This window comes from Crotalus tigris, unplaced genomic scaffold (assembly GCF_016545835.1).
Source record: "Crotalus tigris isolate CLP2741 ecotype Arizona unplaced genomic scaffold, ASM1654583v1 scf7180000024375.2447938, whole genome shotgun sequence".
Lineage (NCBI taxonomy): Eukaryota > Metazoa > Chordata > Lepidosauria > Squamata > Viperidae > Crotalus > Crotalus tigris.
Genome location: NW_024100545.1, coordinates 755,829 through 773,676, shown reverse-complemented (window position 1 = coordinate 773,676; position 17,848 = coordinate 755,829). Strand labels below are relative to the sequence as shown.

At 37.3% G+C, this 17,848-nt stretch overlaps 1 protein-coding gene across 10 annotated transcripts in view; it reads right to left on the bottom strand.

Moving 5' to 3' along the window:
* CADPS2 (calcium dependent secretion activator 2) overlaps positions 1-17,848 on the bottom strand; it is a 387,552-nt gene that overhangs the window by 256,682 nt on the left and 113,022 nt on the right. For 9 of the 10 annotated variants that reach the window (XM_039328305.1, XM_039328306.1, XM_039328308.1 and 6 more), the window contains exons 4-5: positions 5,030-5,110; positions 3,173-3,409 (exon numbers count right to left, since the gene is read on the bottom strand). In XM_039328305.1, the coding sequence (XP_039184239.1) occupies positions 3,173-3,409; positions 5,030-5,110 (318 nt within the window). Of the gene's footprint in view, positions 1-3,172; positions 3,457-5,029; positions 5,111-17,848 lie in introns of those variants that run through there. The other variant, XM_039328315.1, reaches the window with a different exon arrangement.

The following is a 17,848-nucleotide window of genomic DNA, read 5'->3' as shown; positions in this document are numbered from 1 at the left end:
AGGACTTCCTTGAATATGGCCGACTGATTACATGCCCAGTGAGGGATCCTGGAAGAGTTTTTCCCTGGGCTGTGGCTCTTCAGCTACAGCTGAATTTTTGGATCTGATCAAAGAGGGAGCCAAGATGGAGGAGCAAATTATTAAAGATACATTTGAAAGGTCTCTAAGTAAAATGCACTAATTTGTTGACCAGATGTGCTCCAAGGATGATTAAAAAAAAAACCCTCTCAAATTACTCAAGAGATGCAAGCATGTCCAGAAAGTTACCAAGTTACCGAGGCTGAAAATGCAGAAAAAATTATTGCAAATTTGGAATACAAACTTGACATTAACTTTTATTATGATGGTATAAATATAAATCTCTCAACACAGCTAAAAGAAGAGTGTCAAGAAAATCAGCAACTTTTAAAAAGACTAATTTGGGATTTTTCCTTAAGGACATTAAGAAGATTGAAAAATCTGTGATAAAAAGGAAGACTTATAATTAGTTGATAATCGTTCCAGAGAAAAGGATTCTACTCTAGGAAGATACGTTGGAGGGAATAATAATAATAATAATAATAATAATAATAATAAAAAAGTTGGAAGGGATCTTGGAGGTCATCTAGTCCAACCCCCTGCTCAGGCAGGAAACTCTACACCATTTTGGACAGATGGCTGTCCAGTCTCTTCTTAAAAACTTTCAGTGTTGGAGCATTCACCACTTCTGGAGGCAAGTTGTTCCATTGCTTAATTGTTCTAACTGTCAGGAAATCTCTCCTTAGTTCTAGGTTGCTTCTCTCCTTGATTAGTTTCCATCCATTGCTTCTTGTCCTGCCTTCAGGCGCCTTGGAAAATAGCTCTTCTTTGTGGCAGCCCCTGAGATATTGGAACACTGCTATCATGTCCCCCCTCGTCCTTCTCTTCGTTAAACTAGACATACCCAATTCCAGCAACCGTTCCTCATATGTTTTAGCCTCCTCTAATCATCTTTGTTGTACTCTTTCTAGAGTCTCAGCATCTTTTTTACATCGTGGTGACCAAAACTGGATGCAGTATTCCAAGTGTGGCCTTATCAAGGCATTGTAAAGTGGTATTAATACTTCATGTGATCTTGATTCTATCCCTCTGTTAATGCAGCCCAGCACTGAGCTGGCTTTTTTTGGCAGCTACAGCACACTGCTGGCTCATATTTAAGTGATTGTCCACTAGGACTCCAAGATCCTTCTCACAGTTACTACTATTGAACAAGGTACCCCTATATTATACCTGTACATTTGGTTTTTCTTGCCTAAATGTAGAACCTTACTTTTTTCATCATTGAATTTCATTTTGTTAGATAGCACCCAATGCTCAAGTTTGTCCAGGTCCTCCTGTATCTTAAGCCTGTCTTCTGGAGTATTGGCTATTCCTGTCAGCTTGGTGTCATCCACAAATTTGATGAGTTCCCCATCTATCCCCTTGTCCAAATCATTGATGAAGATGTTGAAGAGCACTGGGCCCAGAACAGAGCCCTGGGGTACCCCATTACACACTTCCCTCCATGTAGATGCAGTTCCATTGAAGACCACATGCTGAGTATGGCCGGTCAGCCAGCTACAAATTCATCTGGTGGTGATGCTGTTTAACTCACATTTTTCTATCTTATCGAGTAGTAGGTTGTGATCTACTTTATCAAATGCCTTACTGAAGTCCAAGTAAATTATATCCACAGCATTCCTCTGGTCCACTAATTTTGTCACTTGGTCAAAGAATGACTTAAACTTAATGAGTTAACTGGATCTAGGATGGATTTGATATTTGTAACTGAAAGAAAGTCTTAATCTAAAATTTGAAAATGATGTTTTACATATAATGTTTAAGTAATTTTTGAAGTATGTAATGTTATTGAAAATCTATTTGAGAGTACTCTGTGTTCTAAAAAGGATTTTTATAAAAGGAGAAAAAAAAAAGATTATTCTATAAGGGTAGTTTGGAGGGTGTGACCTAAATTCAATACTGAAGTTCAAAGCCTGTATGTTAAGAAGTTAAAGAAAAAGTTGTTCTAGAAAGTTTTGATTCTAGAAAAGTATTTAAAGAAAGTTTAGCAATTTTTTTTTTAAAAAAAGGGTTGAAAAAAATAGTACTTATCCTTGTAAGATCGAAGAATTTGAAAGTATATAGTTAACTTTCTTAATAAAATGGTGATAGTTTATAAAGATTATTAGGTGCAAATAGAAATACATACTATTCCCACATCAAGAAAGATAAAACATGGATGGTTAAATTGATCATCTTATTCAAAGAGGAGAATATACTGTGTTTGAGTATGCTTTTCATTTGGATATCATTTCTGGATTTTGTGCTTGTGATTAAAAAATGAAACTTTGACTTTTGTCGATTACATAGATTTGTCATTATAGAAATGACTAGTTATATATTAATGTGTAAAAACAAAAAGTTGAGGCTGGAGTGTTTTTATCTTGTACTGTGCTAAAAAGAGTCAGAAGTCAACATCTTTTTTTTTTCTTTTCCCCTTGTACCTCACACCTTCTCTTCTCCTCTCCTTTTCCCTCCCTTAATTTGCTATTTTTATTTTTCTTTGTATTTTATATATAAATAAAAAAGACTGAAATGATAAAGCATTATGTATTTGTTTATAAATAAGAAATAGGATAGGGGAAGAAGAAATTATTTTCTGTATTTTAAGAGATGATAAGTTATTAAAACTGTTTATACTGGTGATAAAGAAGTCATTTCTTTATACATTTTTCCTTTTTCTATTTTCTTCTTTATTCTATATTCTGAATTCTTATTTCCTTCCTAGTTTTCTGTTTTTCTTTTTTCTGTCTTTTCTGCACCTTCTCACCATCTTTTTTCAATTTTTAAAATATGTATAGTTTTTTACTGTTCGAATTGTAATATTTAATAAAATTATTAAAAAAGAGATTAAGCCAATTTTTAATGATTTTGCTATCATCAGCAATGAAGATTTTAGCAGATCTGCAGCTTACAACCCTTTGAATATTCTTCTAGAAAACATTCTGTAGGTAAAATGTCCAACTGAATTGCTGGCAGATAATTTAAAATATAGACCCATAAATATCACACCTTTAGGACTTCTTAAAGGAACCACAATAAACAAGCCCAAGGAGTTAGGAATAGTCATAAGTAATTCAAATGTCAACAGGTATTATATGATAAATATGCTTACCTCTAATGTGAATGACAGCACCACATCTGATTTTGACAGCTGAACCTCATTTTCATCTCCTATGTCCAAGAAAGCAGAATTCTGTGATCGTTTTAATTTTTGTAATTTAAATTCTGGGCCACCTTTAGACACTGGAAGACTTTCCAAATTTGCCATCAGCAAATTCACTGAAGATCGTAGTTCTTCTATATACATGTGCTCCATTTCTTTTGCTATAAACTCTGGACATTTTCTTTCCTTGAAAATATTTTTGAAAGTTCAGTGTCACTTTAGGTTCTAAACTCCTAGACAGATAAACATAGCCCTGATTAATTGGTATCTTGTTTTATGTAAATATAAACTGTATCCTTTAGATTATTAACCTGAAAAACTACAGAAGTCATTTTAAAGTGTCCATTAGATACTAAGAAACAATATATCCCAAATAATGCAATTCAATTTAGAAATGTTCACAAAATAGAAAAGGATTGTAAGAAAGAAAAATACAACATTCTGATAGTAAATCTGGAGTAATGTAAGATGACAGATTATCATTTCTTTAGCTAAAACCTAAAACTATAGGATAATTCAAAATTTAAAAGTACTTCCTCAGAAAGGACAGGAATGACCGGATACTGAATCATTTTGTTTTTATAGCATTTTAAATACCAGAATTTTACTCTACAACTCACCATTAAAGTTCTCCATTAAACAGAACGGTTAAAATATTTCTCTTTTCTATTAGTTGTTCCTGGGTCATATAATAACAATTATAAATCATAAAACAATCAAAACTGATCTGATTTCTGAGGTTGCTGAACATAGATGTAAATCATTTTATATGTCTGCAATTCTTTCCCCAATTTCTTGATTTGGTAAGATAAATTTTGCCAGGAAATCTGAAGCAACAGAGTCCAGTTAACAATCTAGCAAGTCTAACAAGAGAACTGAAATCCAAGCAGTATTGAAAAATCAAATAGATTAGCATATTTCTGGATTGTCTGATGTTGTATCATCATATATAGAAATATTTTGTTATACAATCCTACTGACACACATAGGACCAATGGCCCATCTTAATCCCCAAAGATATCCTAGGTATTTCCATTATCTAAAGTAGGACTATTATATGTATTCTTTGGAATTCTTCAGACTGTGCAGTGCTTATATCTCTTTTCTTTTAATAATAGCAATAACACTTAGTGCTTTACAGCCCTCTCTAAGCTGTTTACAGAGTCAGCATCTTGCCCCCAACATTTTACCAACCTTGGAAGGATGGAAGGCTGAGTCAACCTTGAGCTAGTCAGGATCGAACTAGCAGTGAGTAGAGTTAGCCAGCAATACTGCATTCTAATCACTGTGCTACTATGGCTCTTTTCTTTCTGCAATTATGTATGCATGAGACTTAGTGTATGATGTCAATTAAAACAATCACTTCCAAATTATATCTAGCAGTGGTGGCCTTTCAAACAGACAACTAAACTATTCATTTAATTGACAATGCTAACTTGAAGCTTGGCTGTTGACCTGTTTTGCCCTCACTCTGTTCCTCCTTTCTCCTTGAATACCATGTCTTTTGATTGGCAAACCTAAAAGCAGATTATCAAACAATTTATGATAAGCTCAGTTTACCAGTTACAAAAACATGCCATCTATTAACAACACTCACAGCCACTAGTAGTCATCCATCAGAAAATAAGGCCTATCCAAATGAACTGAAAAGGTGAGACGAGGCTAGAGAAGGACGAATGCAAACAAATACTGTTATAAATCAATGTAGTTTGTTCCACTGGCTGCAGTGGAACTTTTTCTTAAACTATCAGTTTCAAACCGATTTAGAAAAATTTCCACTCCTCAAAACAAGAAATTCAAACTTACTTTTGCCATTTGATCAGCCATTTGAAGGCGCCCATCAAGTTCTCGTCTGATCTGGGCAGCTTGCTCATCTGCATTGTCCAGCTTGAATGAAAATTAGAAAGAAATAAGAGGATGGGAAATGCTCACAATATTAAAAATGAAATACTAAACAAATTCAGCTTATCTGTCATTTTCATAAATAAAACCAATGAGAGAAAATAATAAGAGGATAACATCATTCTGGATTTTTTTTTTGTTTAAATCTTGTAATCTTATTACATGATCTATGGATATGGTAAATAATACAAAAATAGACTTTAATGAAAAAGAGTATAAAATATGGAAATTTTTATCTTGCATTAAAAGCATCCCTACAAATTCTACAATGAAAGAAAGCCAATTTTACACCCAAAATACTGAATTCTTCAATCTAAATCAAATAAACATAAACACACATACAGTATACACAAAAAGGGACAGTGTGGAGTAAAGTTGGCCATGGCTGGGGAGATGGCACTAGGGCAGAACAGGCAGAACTGGCAGAGGAGGCAGGGCAAGTTACAGCTTTCAGGATGAAGTTTGCAGTTGTGGACGCTGTGCAAGGCCTCACGGAGGTCTTCTTTCTTTCCTACCGTTGAAATGTCTAGGAAATTGTTCTTGAGAAGGTGTCCAACAATTCAGTATGCAGAATCATGAATGTATTGATGATAATCCAACTATCACCAAGTCAGGCTGTGGGAGAGATGCTGTTGATAGCTTAAGCCACTTCCTGGAGGAGAAGCTTGAAACCAAATAACATGGAAGTAACTAATGTTCCCTATATACCATGAGCCTTTTACTGGTTACTGGTTGTTTTACAGGTCTAATTTAGTGCTGGTTTTAACAGGGCCACTTATCCAGCTTGAGTGAGCTTGACCTATTAGTTTGGTCAGGGAAAAACCACTCTTAGTTCTGAGAAGTGGGGAGCTGAAATCAGGAGGTATTTTTTTCAGAAACAGTGCTAGTACTCTAAACAAGTCTCCTCATAGAAATCCAATTGCTCCTTTCTTCAACAGCATTCTGGAAGATGCTAAAAATCATACTGATCCAGAAAGCCACAGCAGCAGGTTTTTACCATTAATTCTTATCTTATTTTTATTTCCTCTTGCTATTGTATCACAATTTATTTGGACTTGGCCATTTGTTTTAGTTTTCTTCTAATTTTTTTTTACTGTATTTTAAGACTATTCATGAATGTGTAGTTTAACTATTTACAGGATTTAGACTATAGATTGTAAATGTACAGATACTCCTTGACTTATGATCATAATTGGGACCAGACCTTCTATCACTAATTGAGGCAGTTGTTAAATGAGTTGTACCTAATTTTATGACCTTTTTTGCTGCAATTGCTAAGTGAATCATATGATTATTAAGCAAATCTGGCTTTCTCTATTGACTTTGCTAGTTGGAAGTTGGCTGAGAAAGTCACAAATGACAATCATGGACCCTGGGATATTGCAATCATCATAAATACATGCCAGATGCCAAGCCCCCAAATTCTGATCATGGGACTGAACAGCTGCTGTGATTGTTGTAAATACAAGGTCCAGTAGTATGACACTTTGTTCAGTGTTGTTGTAACTTTGGTTACTAAACAGTAACCAAACATAACTCAAGGACTACTTGTTTAGTTGTTTTTACAATTCTCTGCTAATAATTTTTATTTTATTTTATTAGCATATTTTGTTTCTTCTGTTTCTGCTTTGGAATAATTGTTATGTTATTTCTATTATGCTACTTTACAACCAAAATAAACCCAATAATGGAATTATAAATTTAAAAAATATTTATTTATCAAATTTATTGGCTGCCCATCTTACCACAGGGTAACAAAATAAAGAATGACTGCTCATAAAAAAATGAAGAGATTAGGCACATGACCTAAAACCACCAATGAATTATTTATTTCTTTAAAACATTTATACAATCACCCATCTTATATCAAAGTTATATTCCATTGAGACCAAAATATAATTTAATCTCTAGAACTTTTATAACATCACATCAACCCAGTATAATCCACAGGCAGGAATAATGGAGATGTAATCCAAAGGTTATCATGGACTATATGAGATAGGGGAAAGGTACTCCGGACTACAGTGTTCCCCAAGCAGACTGTTTATATAAAAAAGTGTCCCTTGAAAAATTGTTCTAAATAACTGTGGAAAGAGACATCTTTGGCCCTTGTCCTCTGCGTTATTCAGCAGATAAAAATGAGCCTTGATCATCATTTAGTTATTAAAACACTAATTAACATACAGAATTCCAACCTTTGCTTCAAACATTATTCAGGGTTTTTCTCATCCCACTTTTTAGGCAATTGTTTTCCAATAAAAAGTTAAATACAGGTGTGGTGGTTAGATACACATATCAGAACAAAGACATGCAAAAACGCTTCAGTGAAAAGGGAAAATGAAGAGTAGAAAGACCAGTTCTTCAAGGTCAGAACATAATTATAAGGTATAAACAGGCATTTAATGCAGTTTGATTGAACTGAACTTGAACCTGATTAATATTGAAAACTCTAATTTTTTTAACCAAAGAATGGGGCTGACATTCTCTAACATATTCCTATATCTATGGTCTTAGGGCAACAGTGTACTGAGTATTCTTTCTGATAAAAAGCAGAAAGTTCCTGTACTTATGTCTTTGCAGACCAATGGATGAGGTTGGATTGATCTCCCCCTTAGAATGAAATAGCACAGTTTTCCTGGCCAACACAGTGCTAGGCTGCATTAACAGAGGGATAGAATCAAGATCATGTGAAGTATTAATACCACTTTATAATGCCTTGGTAAGGCCACACTTGAAATACTGCATCCAGTTTTGGTCACCACAATGTAAAAAAGATGTTGATACTCTAGAAAGAGTACAGAGAAGAGCAACAAAGATGATTAGGAGACTGCAGGCTAAAACATATAAGGAATGGTTGCTGGAATTGGGTATGTCTAGTTTAACAAAGAGAAGGACAAAGAGGGACATGATAGCAGTATTCCAATATCTCAGGGGCTGCCACAAAGAAGAGGGAGTCAAGCTATTTTCCAAAGCACCTGAAGGCAGGACAAGAAGCAACGGGTGGAAACTAACTAAAGAGAGAAGCAACTTAGAACTAAGGAGAAACTTCCTGACAGTTAGAGTAATTAACCAGTGGAACAACCTGCCTCCAGAAGCGGTGAATGCTCCAACACTGGAAGTTTTTAAGAAGAAACTGGACAGCCATTTGTCCAAAATGGTATAGGGTTTCCTGCCTGAGCAGGGGGTTGGACTAGATGACCTCCAAGGTCCCTTCCAACTTTATCATTATTATTACTATTTTGCATGATGTCAGTGTGAGATAATTTTACTATTAAAATAATATGGAAAGGTAAGACTTTTACTAAAATTGGAACGAACCAATAAGACAATTGTTACAGTATGAAATGTCATGTAAAACAGATCATAGTTTTACAAAGTAAAATTCAGTGTAATAAGATTCAGCATATTCACAGGGTTTACATGATTCTCTCTGGTACATTATAAAGAGATCAAAAACTTCTAAAAACCCAGATTAGCAGCTTTACAATTGTAACCATAATTCATTAAAATGAGACAACTTTATCAACTGTATTTTGAGATTGTAATGATTCTTTGAATTAAAGAATGACATGGTAAATTACGATTAACTAAAAATGAAAACAAATTTTCTATGTTTTATGCAGGTATCCTGAGTAGGAGGGAAGAATCTGGAGAAGCTGTGCTCAATGGTTTAGCGTTACATCTCAAACTAACCAATCCTGAGAGGGAAGCACAGCAAAAAAAGCAACCCAACATTTATTTCCTAAGAATCCCACTGAGGGATGTTAATATTCTGAAGCAGCTCTTTTATCTTCACACATTGGCCATAGATTGTTTACATCTATTTCCACAACTGAAGCGTGTAAGTAGGGAACAGCCCCCCAAAGTACAATTCTGACAAACATTACATTAGCCTGGTCTATTGCACTCTTGCTACTGGTAGGGTGCCTGGCTGTACAAATTTAATTAAACCAACCATAGCAATGAAACTAATACAGTTTAATCTCCTAAAATCTAAAATAATGGAAAACAAGGTGAATAATCCCTACTCAAAATGAGAATCAGCAAATTAGTTTCTTCTGTAGTATACTTCATTATGCAGAAACCCCCTTTTTCTTCCAACATAAAAGTTAAAGCTGTAATGGATTCTTCAATTTACTTTTAAAGTTACAGAGAAGGCAAGCACAATGCAAAGTTATATGTTAGAATTTACAGGATTCAAGGAGAGTTTTTTTTGCACAGTTTACTGCAAGGAGTGTGAAAGTATCTGCAATATGAAATTAAGATAGTATTTTATTACTTCAATCAAAAAGTGTTTCTCAGATATATAATATTTTATAGATCCAACTTATGCCTAAACCAACAAATATAAATGATAAGCTGTGCTCCTTTATAACTGCTGCTGGGCAGAGAGTTAATAAGTAACCAACATGTACTAAAGAATTCTAAAACTATGCATTTGCTCCACCAATTTTATCAGTTCATCTTAAAACTAATGAAGGAATCAAGGAAAGCTGAGTTACATACAAAACCAAGGTGACAATGCATCTTAAATTGTGAATACTGGCAAATTACAGCAAGCTGCTTATCATTGGTGACTGACAAGTGTCTTGCTATGCAGGTTTTCAATAACACAGTGAGAGCAGGCTTCTCCATATGGAAGCTCTATTGTGTCCAATTATTCTCACAGAGGTAGTTGCAACAATCTGCAGTTTTAATTTTGCAATCTGCAATTTTAATGTTTGCACACATTGACCTTAACAAAGCTTTCACATGGGGATCTGTTGGATTAGAAAGTTCATGTTTGATTTAATAAAGGATATGTTTGCATCTTCTGTCTCTAAAAGAAAGTATTCACAATGTTCTAAGTAAGGAAAATATTATTTAAAAATAGAACTGGCATAGGAACCAAAAATGAATATAAGGCAATGTATACCTTTTCTGTATGAAAGTCATCTTTAAAGGGTAAATAAAAGAACCCATTGTGTTGAATGTTGAATGGAATAATTACTTTGAGATCAATGTTCTTATGGAATTGTCCCTAGATTCAAACAAAAACATTTTGCTCCTGCTTATTTATTGATCAGAAACCATGAAAAGAAAAGGTTGAGAAGTCAAGGAAATCAGATTCTTAGAGCCTGCTTGCTATGTCTCTCCCAGGCATAAGATAAAAAGAGCATGAAAGAGAGAAAAAAATAGAGTTTACTTCTGCCAATTCAGAATTCAGTTTCATCCAATAATGATTTCAAGGAAGTGTTTCTTCCTTTGACCAGGATGGACAGCAAGCAATTAGGAAGGCAGAACCATTTTCTTACTTAGAAATGTTGTCATTGATACACATGTGTATCTTTACCTTTCTAAATTAAAGCAAATGAAACTAGAGTGGAAATCATTTTTTTAAAATATGTGTGTTAATTGTTTTTAAAAAGAGCAGCTGGTAATTCATATACTGTGGTGGAACAAAAAAAAAATCTCACAGGCCTGATTGCAGATAAAGTGGGCTGAGCTTTTATTTCTCTTGAATGTATTTATCTACTTATTTTTTAAAGCAAGATTCTAGATGCCAAACAATACTCTCCAGCCTGCCTTTCATGCTTCTCTTTGATTTTCAACATCTTTCTAACATAGCTGGAAATAATGTTGGTTATGATGGTGTTAATACTCTGCTTTTCTTCCTGAGCCAAGGTATTAGATCCCACAAGATTCAAATGGTTTATATGGTTACTACTGGTTAAAAATGAAACACTGGGATGCCAGTTGAATAAATTGCATTTTTCTGCCACTTTAAGGAATCTGTTACCTTGATCACTAACTCTTCAGCAGAATCTCTCCAATCCAGGGATCTTCAAACATGCCTGGCTGAGGAATTCTGGTAGTTGAAGTCCACAAGTCATAAAAGGGCCAAGTTTGAAGACCCCCTACTCCAATCTATTACCTTGATCACTAACAACATGATCAATTGGGCCCAGAGTGTGAAGATGTTACGTTTTTATGACAATGCCACACATTTCCTATAATTAGGAAGTGTGTCTGTTAAATAAACTTTGGCTTTTTATATATTTAAAAAAAAAACAAATTTGGACCATGTATGTCTACTCCACTGGTAAGGTAAGGATAACATATAAGGCAGGATGATTTTACTTAATTCTAATTTCATCCAGCTTTCTTGCAGTGGCTTCTTGAAGCAATCATATAATAATTTCTTGAGCCTAATATAAATGTTCTGTATTTCTCAGTCAGTGTCAATTTAAAATTAAAAAAAGTCTGGGAATACTCAGTATTTGCCCATTAACCCAATGCAAGATCTATGATTTATACAATTTTTAATCAAAAAATTGAAAAAACCCTAAATAGACAATTTTAATTGAGTATTTCCTTCAATTGTTTAAAGTGTAATCTTTATTAAAGACAGATTAGGAATAAGAGGAAAACCTATGCGAATAGTGATAATTTGTTTTTCAGAATCCAGGGGTTCCAAAGTAATAGGGTGAGGTGACACAGTGATGATCCTTGGAGGCACAAGGCCACTAGATTTTAATTTATTTTCATTATTGCTTTTTTTTAATAAAGTGGGAAATAGTATAGCACTGTCAATTTTCAATGGTATGACCACAGAGAACTCTAAGGATCAGAGCAGTGTTTCCAACCTTGCCAAATTTAAAATGTGCGGGCTTTTTCCCAAAATTCCCCAGCCAAAACACTGGCTGGGGCATTCTGTGAGTTGAAATCCAGCCATCTTAAAGTTGGCAAGGTTCAGAAACACCAGGATAGAAAAAAAAAAAGGCATGGTTTAAAGACACCTAATGCTACCTCTGAGGGATCCTCATTTGAAACTTGTTTTTCAAATATTCCCATACATACATACATACTGAAAATATAAAATGAGCACCAGGGTAATAAAAACTATAAAAGTTTTTAATAAATTAAAACTATAAAAGTTTTAAAAAAGCGCCAAGCTTTCGCCGTCACCTGCCGGCATCCTCAGGGCTGGCGCGCCAGAGAATGAGAAGGTCTTTTATAGGCGTGTCGAGGTCTGCGCCCGGCTCCTCGATCTTGTTATCGGGCCTAATTGGTTCAGCCGTGTGCAATTAACCTGTGCTTCTTTTCTCTTTTTGGTTGCATTTTTATCCTCATCCGTCTCCAATTCTCCCAACTCCGGATTAGCTAGATGGCAATTGCAGTTATTTCGGTTGCCTTTATATTCTAACCTCCCCTTAGGCTCAGGTGGTAGTGCACATTCCACATTCCTTTCTCCACCATATCTTGTCCAGTTGTTACTTTTAGGATCATATTCATTTCCGGTCTCAATACTTTCATTTTTAATGTGTCCGTCATCCTGATGATCTCGTAAGTTGCTACGGGTTCGGTGCAGCGTGGGGGGGTGTTCCGCAAGGTGGAGGGATCGTCTCTTATTAGTTGTCATGCCCAGCTGTCCTGCGCGTGTCCTACTCCGGGTGCCCAGTCCAGGGGGTGTGTGCGCAGCAATCAAGCCGCGTCCCTCCTGGTTGCAGCGCTCTTCCTCAGTTCTCCCCTTTTTTACATTATTAAGAGCATTCACTTGTATTCCATGGGAGTCCTCAGGACCATCAGGTAGGGGGTGTGACGGCTCGATCTTCCGTAACCTGCCGCTCTCCGATCTTCCCTCCTCCTCTATAATGGTGTGCGAGGGTTCTTCGTCAACCACCCCCCGTGGTTTATCCTTATTAGAGCTAATCGCTCCGGCTGCATGAGGGGTTCTTCTCCTCCTTTCCGGATCAGCCGTGATATTTCTTTTGATGTGTGGGCGGGCCGTTGCGTTTGGCGATTCATCCGCACTTCCACCTGCCGTATCTTCTCTCGTCTCCTCTTTGCTGCCAGGGGGCCGGATCCTGGTTCTTATCACCCCCCTAATCCTCTGGGATTGCAGTAGTCTCACGGGGGTGGTCGAAGTATCTCGCGATTGCTTTCCTTCCTCCAAATTGCACATGGTTTGTTGGATGGTTCGAGTGCTGCCCAAGTTGTTATTGGGCCATCGGGGGTATTGCCGCTGGTTATTGGCACTCCATGATCTTAAGGCCAAATAGGACGGACATAGGTCAATATGCCTATTAATGGATTTGCTGTCTGAGAGCCATGCCTCTCTAAGAAGGCGGCCCCCTTTGGTACTATCATTTGCCAATACACTGACGCCACTAAAATTAAACCTGTGACCCAGATCCACCGTGTGGGCCCATATTTGGGAGTGACAATCTCTCCTTCTCACTGCCAATTCGTGCTCATGGACCCTGGTCTTAATGCGTTTAGCAGTCTCCCCAATATAATTGCATTGGCAGTCCATACAGTCAATCCTATAGACGGCTGCCGATCTTTCGATGCTGGGGAGCGGGTCCTTAGGGCGCATTATTGCCGCCCGCAGTGTTTGGTTGGGTCTATGGGCCACCTGTATTTTATATGGTGCCAGGATCCTAGCTGTGGCTTCTGATACATTGTGGATATAGGGGAGGGCAATGCGTGTGGTGGCTTGAGGCATGGATTCTTGGGATACGGGGTTACCCGGAGTCCAGGTGGTTTCCTGAACTGATTAATAAATTTAACCGGGTAGCCATTACGTCTACATATTTGGAAGAGGTGGTTTCTCTCTTCCTTCTTAGCTCTGACGGTGCTGCAATGTGTCTCCACTCGTTTGAATAGCGTCCTGACACAACTGGCTTTATGGGCCATCGGGTGATTGCTCCCAAAGTGGAGCATCCTGTCAGTACATGTTGGTTTTCGGTATACCCTAGTAGCTAGACATCCATCCACCTGGCGCTGCACAAATACATCCAAAAATGCCAAATTGCCCTGATCTTCCTCCTCCATGGTGAATTGGATGTCCGGGTATACCGAATTCAGGACGCCCATAAAGTCAGTTTTGTGTCGTTTCTTAATGACCGCAAACGTATCGTCCACATAGCGGGCCCAAAATTTTGGTCGATACTGGGCCATCGCTATGTGTTCTAGCTGTTGGAGTACCATCTCTGCAACCACACTGGAGATCGGCGACCCCATAGGTGTTCCTTTGATTTGCTCATATATAACACCCTGAAAGGTGAAATAGGTGTTAAGGCATATTTCCATCAGTTTTATCAGGTCCTCCGTTTGAAGGGAGTCCTGATGCTGCCCATGGTCTCCTTGATTAAGCCGGTCTCTTAGGACCGCAACCGCAAGTTCTTGCGGGATGGAAGTGAATAGAGAAATTACATCAAAGGAGACCATGAGCTCATCTTCTTCTACCTTCAGGGTTTTAATTCTGTTGAGGAATTCTTCTGCCGATCTTACGGTGGTGTTGCTGTTACTTGCCAAGTGGCCAATGCGTACGCTCAGCCACTTGGCAAGTTCAGAGATGGGGGTACCCCTAAATGCTACAATGGGGCGGAGGGGGACATTGGGCTTATGTATCTTAGGTAAGCCATAAAATCTGGCGAGTGCTGAGTCACCAGGGCGGATCTTTCTTAGCGCTTCTTCCCCCATCCTCCCCTTACGTTTTAGGTCATCTAGGAGCTTGTTAGTACGGTTTCTCAACGTGGTGGAGGGATCTTTACTAACCACTCTATAGGCAGCACCGTCTTGGAGTAAATCCAATGCCTTTCTTACATATGCCTCTTTGGCTAAAACAACAGTTGCCCTCCCCTTATCGGCTGGGAGGATGACAATGGTGTCATCTTTTCTAAGTTGGCTTAAAGCCACCCTTTCCTCTGCCGATAACATTTGTTGGCGTCTGTGGCTCATGATGTGGATCCGGCCCCCTGGCAGCAAAGAGGAGACGAGAGAAGATACGGCAGGTGGAAGTGCGGATGAATCGCCAAACGCAACGGCCCGCCCACACATCAAAAGAAATATCACGGCTGATCCGGAAAGGAGGAGAAGAACCCCTCATGCAGCCGGAGCGATTAGCTCTAATAAGGATAAACCACGGGGGGTGGTTGACGAAGAACCCTCGCACACCGTTATAGAGGAGGAGGGAAGATCGGAGAGCGGCAGGTTACGGAAGATCGAGCCGTCACACCCCTACCTGATGGTCCTGAGGACTCCCATGGAATACAAGCGAATGCTCTTAATAATGTAAAAAAGGGGAGAACTGAGGAAGAGTGCTGCAACCAGGAGGGACGCGGCTTGATTGCTGTGCACACACCCCCTGGACCGGGCACCCGGAGTAGGACACGCGCAGGACAGCTGGGCACGACAACTAATAAGAGACGATCCCTCCACCTTGCGGAACACCCCCCCATGCTGCACCGAACCCGTAGCAACTTATGAGATCATCAGGATGATGGACACATTAAAAATGAAAGTATTGAGACCGGAAATGAATATGATCCTAAAAGTAACAACTGGACAAGATATGGTGGAGAAAGGAATGTGGAATGTGCACTACCACCTGAGCCTAAGGGGAGGTTAGAATATAAAGGCAACCGAAATAACTGCAATTGCCATCTAGCTAATCCGGAGTTGGGAGAATTGGAGACGGATGAGGATAAAAATGCAACCAAAAAGAGAAAAGAAGCACAGGTTAATTGCACACGGCTGAACCAATTAGGCCCGATAACAAGATCGAAGAGCCGGGCGCAGACCTCGACACGCCTATAAAAGACCTTCTCATTCTCTGGCGCGCCAGCCCTGAGGATGCCGGCAGGTGACGGCGAAAGCTTGGCGCTTTTTTAAAACTTTTATAGTTTTAATTTATTAAAAACTTTTATAGTTTTTATTACCCTGGTGCTCATTTTATATTTTCAGTATGAATATTCCAAGGGTTCATATTTTTAACCTTTTTAATCGCATACATACATACATACATACAACCCCTAATAATGTTCATAATTGCCAAATTGAACTAATACTCCTCTCTTGAAAACAAGGTTTGCATATTCATTTGTAAATATTCTGATTTGAAAAGCCATGCATATATATAAATGAACGAATAATAGGTATGGTTCTAACAATGAAAATTATAAACATCCCTCAGTAACCAATGACTATAAGCATTTCCATGAATCTAATATGAATCACACCAGGATATTCTAATGCTACACCAGTTTGTGAAATATCCAAGAACAGCCATTCCTATAACTTAGGTGCTTTATTTTGTCAGAAATAAATAGCTTTGCAGATTAAGGCTTTTTCTCCCTATGAGTTTTCAACATGTAGAAAAAGAAAATTAAATTTTCACCAAACAAAAATGGAACCAGACAGTCTAATTCCTTTCATGAAAGTCTATTCTACAATTTATCTTTGGGAATTGTGGAGTTTTTGTCATGAGATATTCCCATAACAATTTGTAGGTGTCATCAATATAAAACATTTTATTCCAAAATTGCAAGTTCTGCTTGATCAGAAAATGGGCATAATGTAAAAAAGCTGACTTCAGATTCAAGCTAAATAACTGCACTAAAAAACATGTGGGTAGGTTGTAAAAAGGGTTTTTTTAAAAAAGAAGAGGAGATGAAATTCTAAAAAAACTGTAGCATTCTTATTAAAAATTGACTTTTTCTTTAACAACCTCCTAAAAAGCATTAATAAATTGTAATTTGAAGAGAATTTATCCTAATACTGCTACATTAGGAACTCACTTTCAGATTTTTTTAAAAAAATTCTACTTTATTCAGACTATATGCACTTAACAGTAAGTACAGGAGTTATGTTCACACTTTTTGTGAAAAAGCTATTACTCAAAAAGAGCAAAGCAGTTATTTCAGAAAGCAGAAGATGGAATTGCATGATACTCAATTACAGACAGAAGCAGCATGTGACTTCATTCCTTTTGACACTTGGCAAATTTCATATTGTGCAATAAGTCAATATTTGGTTTTAGCTAGCCAAGCATATATGCAAGCAGATTGACTTGGAGGAACACACAGATTTATACCGTTGAAGTAAAGTCAGGTAGGAGGCAGATAAGTAAGTACACTACTCTTTTGCAGAAATGAGTGTTATATAGTTTGGAGACTGTTGAACCTGGACTGCTTTCAACCAAATATTTTAAGGTAAAATAATTGTAGCATCATTTCCCCGAATGATTAGAATCCTAGAGTCATCAGCTTATATTTATTTTCTTTGCATCTGGCTTATTTTCATAATGGGGATAATCTGTTTAGGCAGAAAAATCTAGCATTTTGCACTACAGATGGTCCTCAATTTATCACCATAACTGACCTCAAAATTTCTGTTGTTAAGCAAGACAGTTTGTTAATGAGTTGTGCCTTCATTTTATGACCTTTTTGCCATAGTTGTTAAGTGAATCACTGCAGTTGTTAAGCAAATCATGTAATATTATTAAGCGAATCTGACTTCTCCCATTGACTTGTCAGAAGCCAGCTGGAAAAGTTACAAATGATGATCACATGACCCTGGGACAGTTCAACTGTCAGAAATACATGCCAGTTGCCAAGCACCTGAATTTTGATCACATGACTATGGGGATGCTGCAATGGTCAAAAGTGTGAAAACTGGTCATAAGTCATTTTTTTCAACATTGAACGATCACTAAATGAATGGTTGTAAGTCAAGGACTACTTGTATAGACAATTGGAGTGGTGCAGCTTTAAATACTCCTCTTTGTTTTCCTATAATTGCCGACTTTCTAACAGATACCCAAGTGTGTTGTTATCTACCAGCGATTCTTTTATAAATGAATGTCGTGTAACTGACATTTAACAATTAAGACTGATGCAAATAGCTGATTGTTTTCTTTATTATATTACTGAAATATCAATGTTACAATGTAACTAT